Source organism: Leptonotus elevatus, chromosome 14, assembly GCF_054856555.1.
Source record: "Leptonotus elevatus isolate MCC_2025b chromosome 14, RoL_Lele_1.0, whole genome shotgun sequence".
NCBI lineage: Eukaryota > Metazoa > Chordata > Actinopteri > Syngnathiformes > Syngnathidae > Leptonotus > Leptonotus elevatus.
In genome coordinates this window covers 10,935,575-10,945,278 of record NC_141252.1, presented here as the reverse complement: position 1 = coordinate 10,945,278, position 9,704 = coordinate 10,935,575, and the positions used below count along the sequence as shown (strand labels likewise).

General features: G+C 40.8%; 1 protein-coding gene across 1 annotated transcript; it reads right to left on the bottom strand.

Annotated features, from left to right (window-relative positions):
- Positions 1-2,866: 2,866 nt before the first annotated feature.
- ngb (neuroglobin) lies at positions 2,867-8,535 on the bottom strand. The gene is made up of 5 exons (XM_086094705.1): positions 8,215-8,535; positions 7,916-8,137; positions 6,371-6,479; positions 4,746-4,865; positions 2,867-4,666 (listed from the first exon to the last, which is right to left on the bottom strand). The coding sequence occupies exons 2-5, from the start codon at positions 8,011-8,013 to the stop codon at positions 4,514-4,516; spliced, it is 480 nt and encodes a 159-aa protein (XP_085950831.1). The 5' UTR covers positions 8,014-8,137; positions 8,215-8,535; the 3' UTR covers positions 2,867-4,513.
- Positions 8,536-9,704: the final 1,169 nt, after the last annotated feature.

The following is a 9,704-nucleotide window of genomic DNA, read 5'->3' as shown; positions in this document are numbered from 1 at the left end:
TTCACACACACACACTTGCGCACACCGCTTAACAGTTGCCATGACAACATTTAATACCCCTTTTTTCCAAAACACATTGCAGACTTTCTAAAAATAATATATTTTCTCACAGACGACAACCTACAGAGTGAATCCCGGCGTACTACAAGGCACGGCTGTAGCACTATAGTGACAAATCATAAATTAATTGCCACGTATTGGCTTTTAGGCCCCTTGTTCACTGTTGCACTCGCGCCGCATTGTTAGGTGACCTGAGAGAGGCTCGGGTCAGCGTCTCCTCCCGTCTCCAGCCCAGTGGCTAGACGAGTGCATGTTGTTGTGGAGCAACATAAATACTGGAGACACTCGGCGAGTGAGGAGAGCGTTGGCAGTGCGCACGCAGACAAATTAAGGCCATGTCAGCCACAGATCCAACAGCAGAACAGACAGCCTGCCTCATGGATGATACAAGCCTCACTTCGGTCACTTATGCATGCACAAACCGATATTCAAGCCTGCGGGAATACAATTATCTCCCGAGACGTTGCCCGAATTTGTCAATTCTTGGCAAATCTTGGCTCGTTCCTGTCCCCCTCGATGTGATATTGCGCGGTTGCATGAGTAAGTGGGCTGATGTGCCTCAAGTCACTCTCGTCTCTGCTGCTCGGGGCGCTGAGCCATTCATGGCTCTTACGTAACTGTAAAAGATATCGGGCCTCGTGTGACTGAAATCAAATGGCCGCCATTGTGTTGGAACCATCTGCGACAATGTGACAACACACTGACCCGGATTTGCTGCAAAATGTCCACAAGAAATCACTTTATTAAGTCTTAAGTATGCACACACAAGTTATGAAACTGTAGCATGGAATCCAGTTTACAAAGAGTGCTTAACCCAACTTTTTTTTTTTTTTTTTACAATATGTTGAATGCGACCTCACTAGTCTAAACACGGCATTGATTAATATTGCAAATTAACCCATTTGTATCCATCTTAGGCACTGATCTGAATATATGACTGGATAGCCGATAGCCCATACATGCCCGTGCAAGCCGTTGAAGCGACAGGGCGGCCATCTTGCTCCTCCCATCTCGCAAGCAGACTACTGTATAAATTATACGTTATAAGTAAAGATTAGACATATACAGCTCGTATGCAGTTAGAGGGGGGTAGTGGCGGGGTGGTCACAATTTTTTAACAAGTAAAAAAAAAAAATGAACACGTGGACGGTATGTGCTGCTTTGAAGACCCCCTTTTTCTTTTATCACTCCGCTCCTTAGACATCAATATTAGATTTGGCAGAGGCATCTTTTGTTGAATTAGTTATAATTCTTTAATAATAAAAAATATATACAAGTTTCCTCATGTAAACATCATTAAGCATGTAATTTATACATGTATTTAAGGCAAGTTGTAAAATGTCTTAAGTCCTCTTGTTTATGTTCAACAAATTTAAAACATCATAAATCATACTCTTTCTACTATGTACTGTCTTAAATGTTCTCCAATTTCGATACTGTAAATGTATAGGATCGTATGCCGAGAAACGTTTCTTGGGAGGAGCAATATGGCGGCCTCGTGGCTTCAAAAGTCTTGGCCTATAGGCTATCCAGTCATATATTCAGATCAGTGATCTTAGGGGGCGGCCATTTTGCCACTTGCTGTTGTTGCTCTGGTAACAACCAATCACGTCTCAGCTTGTGAATGTCACATGACCAAACTCAAGAGAACAGGTGAGCCGTGATTGGTCGTTACCTGAATCATAAGCACTGTGATGTCATTTTCAGTCGACAGCAAGTGACAAAATGGCCGCTGCCTGAGATGGATAATTTTGCTGCTTAATTCACATTACATAAACACAATTTTAATCAGAATGCCGTGTTTAGAATAATGGCGCTGCAAGAACATACTGTAAAGAAAGCTTTTGGGTTAACTTCATCTTTTGTAAAGAAAGCTTTTGGGTTAACTTCATCTTTTTGTTTTGTTTTGGTTGAACAATAACTAGGCGAAGTCATTACTGGTCAGTAGCAGCTGATAATAATGATGAGGTAGACAGCGACACGCCCAATATGCACACAACTGGATGTTACATCATGTGTCTGTGGCGCCTTGTAAAAAGATGATCGGAAATAGAGACAACCTGCATAGGGCAATGTACCAATGCTAGGAAAAGAAACACTATAAATACACCACCTACACAGCCAGTTGAACGGTACACCTGGAAAAACACGGACGATGCAGGGATTAAATACACTCTCCGGATATCTGCCTTGGCGAAAATAGTCGTTTGTTATTATGACTGTAGTGTTGAACTGCACTGCATCATATTGGGTGCTGTTTCTAATATTTTGGTTGCCTTGTTTAGCTACATGTGAGTGGCAACACAGTATTAGGAATAGCGCTCAGCATGTTGCAGACAACTTCTACACATGCAAGTGAATGCCTCTCCATTTTGGATCTCAGATTGCTTAGGCGTACCTAATTAAGTGACCATGGTGAGTATATTCATTAAAAAAAAATCTGATTTTGTAGTCTTTAACTCAATCACTGCCATTGACGGCTATAGACGTAAAAAAAAAAAAAATCATTTGAACTATTTCTATTAGTTTAACATTTTCTTCCCATTTTTGTTAACAAGAGTATGAAAACCTGGGGGAAAAATATTGTACATTTAGACCAGATATAAAATTTGTGATTGATCATGAGTTAACTATTGAAGTCATGTGATTAATTACAATTACAAATTTTAATTGCCTGATGCCCTAATTTTTAATAATCTTTTTTTTTTAAAGATTATTTTGAAAAAAGAAAAGAAAAGATTATTTAAACAATAGGTTGTCAGGCGATTACAATTTTTGATTGTAATTAATCACATGACCTCAATAATTAACTCACGATTAACCACAAATTGTATATGAAATACAATAAAAACTTTTTTCTAGGTTTTTATACTCTTGTTAACAAAAGTGGAAAAAATGTTAAACTAATAGAAATAGTAAAAATATTTTTTTGACGTCTAAAGCTGTAAATGGCAGTGAATGAATTAAATTAAAGGGGAAGTCAACACCCCCAAATTGTTTTTGACAATAATATGTTCTATGCAGCCCCACCAGTCTAAATACGGTATTCTGGTTAATATTGCGTTAGTGGAATATGAGTTAAGCAGCAAAATCCAGCAGTTTTTATCAATATCAGAAGGCGGCCATTTTGCCACTTGCTGTCAAGTTGCTTAGGTCTCAGGTAACAACCAATCACAGCTCAGCTTTAGAAAACAGGTGAGGTGTGATTGGTCGTAGCCAGAGCCCTGAGCAACTGTGATGTCATTTTTAGTCGACAGCAAGCGGCAAAATGGCCGCCCCTTGAGATAGATCAAAACGGCTGGATTTTCCTGCATAACTCAACAATAATAATAATAATAATAATAATAATGTCATGTTTAGACTAGTGAGGTCACATATTGGTTGACTTTCTCTTTAAGATTGAACTTTTTGAAAAGTGGATGCGCTGTAAAACAATGGCTCTAGTCAATATACATCTATGTTTTACAATATAAAAATAAACTTTTTCAATGTAAACTCAGGATAAAGCGTTAATAACCACATATCAGCAACTTGGATTTACAGTTGTATGGTGTTATCAAATACTTGGCATTGAAATAAATGAATAACATAATATGTTAATCATGATACACTTATCAACAAATTAAGAGGTCATATTTGTTCAAATTGAAAACAAATGTTTACCGTCAGATGTTTAGTGGTCCCCATGCGTAGGTTTGTCGCCACAACAACGCTGAGATAAGACGACAGTGATTGACATCAAACACGAGTGTGAACCGTTAAGAAAATCCTCCTATACAACCTCGACTTGAACATAACAGTCTTGTTTGTTAACAGTCAGATGAAAACTATTGAGATACTTACTCGCGGCCTCCATTGAATGGACCGTGTAAAAAGTAAGGTGCACCACGACACCATAACAGTCAGAGATAGACGGTAGAAAGCTATCAGTGTATAACAGTTCTTGTCAGTAGCTGTTGCTAGTGTGTCTATTGGAAAACAACCTTGCCTAACATACACAAAACAAAAACACTTCTTTTTTTTTATGAGTAAAGTGATTACATTTTTCTTTTGGTTACAGTTTGACCCAGAGCTGCGCGTGTGGGCCACACTCACCCGTATCACTTTGAGTAGCGTAAATAGAATATTCAGCGCCGGGCGATGACATCACATATTTCACTACGGTCAGAAGATATATTAAAAGGCATTATATACAAGTCAACCTTCACGTTTCTTTGCTTTGCTCCGAGTGGCTGCTTCTGACGCCGCTCGCTAAAAACACCACCGCAAAGAAAAGAAAGTCTACGATCGGTGGAGTGTGGCCACGCCATACATTCGCCTTTGCGTCGCACTCCCCGCTAATGTACAGCAGCGAAAAAAAGAAAAAAAAAGCCACAATGCCGCACGTTACACAACCTTGTTCCATGGCAACCACAATGAGCGAGAGGACAGCAACAGCTCAGCGGCTGGCGCCTCAGTCTGCCTTGTCCTCGCCGTTCTCCGCCCATCCTTGGCTCATGGCGGCCACCACGATGCCGTACATGTTGAGCCAGGCTTGACGCACGGCCGCCGTGTAGGCCTGGCCCAAGTTGCACTGCAGCATGTAGAGGAGCGACTCCCCCACCACCTTGGGAGAACAAACGCAAATCAGCGTGGACGCGGCGGAATTCTGTTGCCGGGATCTTGTTGTTGTAAGCTTGTCCTACAGCGAACGACTGCGGGTTGACCCCCACGGCCTGATGCTTCCTGCCCAGGTTGAGAAGGAAATCCTCCAAGGAGTGAAGATCGTCCAGGTGGCTGACGGCGGCATCGATCACGAGCATCACCTGCGATCAGTGAGACCAAGTGAAGAAGATGGAGGGAGGATTATGGCAACATTTGGGCTTGATTGACTACGCTTGTTTTTTCTAAGACAATAAGAGAATATTTTGACTCAAGACACACATTCAACCAAATCATAACAATTAGGAATTCAACTCATTCACAACTATTCAACTCCTGAGTAGTCGCCGATACTAATAACATGTACCGATGCCACTAATACTTTTAATACATAAAATTTCCCTCAAAAACTATTACAAAAAACCTCTATATCCTAATATAGCATTTTACCTTAATATTGCATGAAATGAATGGTAAATTTCTGTTCTTCTAATTTATAGTTCCTGATTGTAAAACAGCCACCTTGAAATAAGGCCGACTATCGGCCCAATACGATATCTACACTTTAAACCGATGTGATTGGCTTGGATCAGGATTGGACGATATTTTGCAATTTATGCAAAAGCGATGATCGGCTGTAATTTCTTCATTTGCCCAAACGATCATTGATCAGCTCCATGAAATAAGACAATACATGATGTCATATTTAAAGGGGAAGTCACCCCCCACCCCCCCCAAAAAAAATAATATTTTTTTTAAGAGCTCAGTATTGTTCATTCGGTAATTTTACCGATTTGACATGTCATCATCATTGCCCCCTTTTTTTATTTTTTATTTTTTTATATTATTGTGTATGTGGGTGAGTATGTGTATGTGCGTGTGTGCGTGCGTGTGTGCGTGCGTGTGAGTGTGTGTGTATTCATTAGTTCACCAAAAACCTATTAAAAAATCCCATACCGTTCACCAGAGTCCTTCACCAACAAAAAACTAATTCTTGACAATAATATGTTCTATGCAGCCACACTAGTCTAAATATGATTATATGAGTTAAGCAGCAAAATCTAGCAGTTTTGATCAATATCAGAAAGCGGCCATTTTGCCATTTCTTGTCGAGTGAAAATGACAGTTGCAACCAATCACAGCTCAGCTTCAGAAAACAGGTGAGCTGTGATTGGTCAGTGCCTGAGCCATGAACAACTGTGATGTCATCTTCGTTCGTCAAGTGGCAAAATGGCCGCCCCCTGAGATGGATAAAAACGGCTGGATTTTGCTGCGTAACTCATATTCCACAAATGTATTATTAATCAGAATTTCATGTTTAGACTAGTGAGGTCACATATAACATATTATTGTCAAGAAATGCTTAAGGTTGACTTCCCCTTTAATGTTTATCAGCATTTTTTTAAAGGTCCCCCCCCCCCTGCATTTCAATTGGTGTCAATTATATGTAGGTTTTCGCTATTTGTGGACCGGGCCAGTCCTATCCCCCACGAATGGCGGCAGTCGACTGTAGCATAAATAAAAAAAATTAAATAAATAGATATATTGCCCCATCTTCTAATGGAATCGTTTATCGTTTTTGCAAAAATGGCCAAAAAAATCCTGATCGTGTAAAGCCTATGAAATAACGTGTAAATAATAAATGAAAACTTGAAGGTGAGAAGCTGACCTTGGTGACATGCTCCAGGAACTCTGGGCTGGAGAGGCAGTCTTGTGTGTTGCCGCAGTTTGTGTTGTAGTGGAAAAGAGTGAGAAGAGTCGGGTCCAGCTCAAAAAGCCTGGCATGGATACAAACCACAAATTGTTGTACAGTGCTATAGTACAATCTTTAAGCTGTTTTGGGAGGGGGGTGGGGGGAATCATTTTGATACTCTGTGCAGCAGGGGTCACCAAGGGTCACATGGGTAGCCCACGGGCCTGTTCTAAAAGTAGCTCACCAGTGAAGGGACATTGTGATTTCCTAGGAATGAAGATATGAACACTAGAGGTGATGTATATTGATACTTATCTGTTTCCTCCTACCTTGTTAAATCATCATTGACAACTATTGTGAGAAATAATTAGCACAATCATCGTCTTCAATCATTAACTATTTAGGCAAAGACAAGGCAGCTTTATTTACACAAGGGTAACTCAATGTGCTTCACGTAATTAAAAGTGCAACATTAAATGGGGCAAGTAAAAAAAAAAATACATTCTCAATATGTTCTTTGCACCACCACTAGTCTAGACATGGCATTCTGATTAATAGCGCGTATGTGGAATGAGTTAAGCAGCAAAATGTACCCGTTTTTATCCATCTCATGGGGGCGGCCATTTTGCCACTGGCTGTCGACTGAAAATGACATCACTGTTGCTCCGGGAACGACCAACTACGGCTCACCTGTTTTCTTAGTTTGGTCATGTAATGTTTGCAAGCTGAGCTGTGATTGGTTATTACCTGAGCAACTGTGATGTCATTTTCAGTCAACAGCAAGTGGCAAAATGGCCGGATAAAGAGGGTGGATTTTGTTGCTTATTTCATAAACGCTATATTAATCAGAGCTTTAGACTAGTAGAGTTGCATAGAACATTTTTTTTTTTACTTGATTTCTCCTTCAAAAGCATTTACAAAAAAAGAGTTAAAAACATTTAAAAGCAAAGTAAAAAAAACTAGCTTTCTAAAATAAAATGTTTAATTTTTAAAAAGACCTTAATCAAAACATGTGAAAAAGTAATCAGTGAACCAAAAGTAGCTCTCATTTTCAAAGTGGTGACCTCTGCTGTAGAGAATAACTTACGCAGTTTATGAAACCTCCCCATATGAAAATGGTTCAAACCAACACAATGCAAACATGCAGACGGACACGAGCAAATGGTCAGACAGAAAGACCGCATGGGGGGCAGGCACAGCAAGGTGGGCCTGTTTTACAGTCATTGTTGTTGTGACTCGACATACTGGAAATCAATCTCCTGCCATCTAATTAACCCAAATTCTATGATTCTCTATTGAAAGCCACACGCAACTGAATGAAGTCACTTTACAGCAGAGCAGATTTCTAAATCTTTTGTGCACGTGTCAGAGTGGAGGATAATATTGAAGGCTGTCGCCAAGCAACTAGGCAAGCCGCCTCTGGTTTCCGGTGGAAGTGTGCACACAAAGGTGATGCTGCGTGGAGTTAAAAACAAGATGGCAAAATCATTGCGAGCGCACGGATTCGATCTTGATAGTTACCTGGAAAACATGACGACGCCGTGAGGAACTTTATTCTTGCCCAGGCTCTCCCAGCTGCTCCGTATCAGCTCCTTGTCCTTCCCTGAGAGCTTCTCCATCCTCCCCAGGGGCTTCAAGTTCTTCTGGAGGGGAAACGCACACAGCTCCTCTACAGGACGAGATGGCTCGGTTCTGGCAGAGCCATAACACTGGCGGAGATTCCTCAAGATAAAACTTCTGCACCTGCAAAGGCAAAGTGGAGCATCAAGTGATGCGGGGCAGGATCTGCAGGGGTGAGGACTTAGAAAAACGGAACATACCTTCCCACAAGCTAAGTCTGAGCCCTGAACTTGTTGTGCAGCAGCCGCGCTGAGGGGTCTGCTTGTGTGCGAGCGTGTTTGTGTGTGTGCGTGCGAGCTTAGCCTCAAACTCTGATGCGCTTGCTCTCTGGTTTGCCCCCAGCCCACGGTGCAGACAAGAAAGACGACAAGTTGTGCCACGCTCTCATCTGTCACTGTGGCTGCTACCTCCGCTGCTCTCTCCCCCTCCTCCCCACTCGCCTCTTGACGAGCTCGCTCTTTCGCTCTCTCTCCGGTTATTATTCAAGCCAAAGAAGGAGAAAAAAAGAGAAAAAAAAAAGAAGAGGCATCTCTGGCTTCTGTCGCTCCGGTCAGGCTTGGCGGAGCGAGCCGCAGCGCCTCCTGCAGGTGGGCTCGGGAATGAAAAGTTATTAGCTGTTTATATGTTGTTACGACTCAACTCGTGGCTCAGTTTGATTAGAGAATCAAATGTGTGCGTCTATTTGGATAAACTAGATTATCACACCACTTTCCGCAAATAAATTTCTCCATGAATATGTTGCAACGCTGCTTTCTTTAAAGCCGTATCTTAGTTGAAATGCAAAAGGCAGGCTTGAATGAATTTCTTGCAAACAGGTAATGTTTTTAATATTATCTAACAGGTCGGGAAGACCTGGGTTTGTTTTTAGCCGCGCCCCGTCTACCAGAGGTGCATCCCTGGGAAACGCTGTTCCCATGACAACCAGAGAGGATGTAGCCGAGGAAGCCGTGTCACATGATGCCTGAAATCTTATGGAAGGGCTGTGATGTTCATTACAAGTAATATATTGTAAAAAAATTTTTTAATGTTTTGTCATATTCGTAATGCAACAAACGAAGGCTTGTTTGGTGCATTGCATTTTTGACAAACCAAAAAAATTTGATCTTTCAGCAGATTTTCAATAACATTTTGATCCAAAAGCAAGCAAACTTTTGTGAATGACACACTCGCCCAAAAAGAGGAAGCACTCAATATCCCCACGATGAGCTTTTGATTATGATTGAATACATATTGAGACATTCTCATGTGGTTCGTACAAAAAAAGATCTGAAATTCCAAGCTGTCAGCTGTATAAGCAAAGCCTTACAGTGAAGGCAAATGTACATGAGTACAGTACTTGATGTGGGTCTGTGGGCTGGCGGCAAAAACCACCGAGCTGGTCAGTGTGACTGCACGAGGATTTATTTATGTGGCAGCGCGGCTATAGTGACTTGCAATTTGAACCAAGCTATGGGAGAAAATATGTTTCCGTCCTCAAATGCAATAGTGGTTTTTACTTACATACATGGAGTATTTGCAAGTACGAAAGCATATTGCATTCACTTGGGGGGAAAAAACACACTTTGTTTTATTGAATATTTGTTTTTGTTTTTTTATATATTTTTGTCATTATTATTATATATATATATATATATATATATATATATATATATATATATATATATATATATATATATATACATATACATAT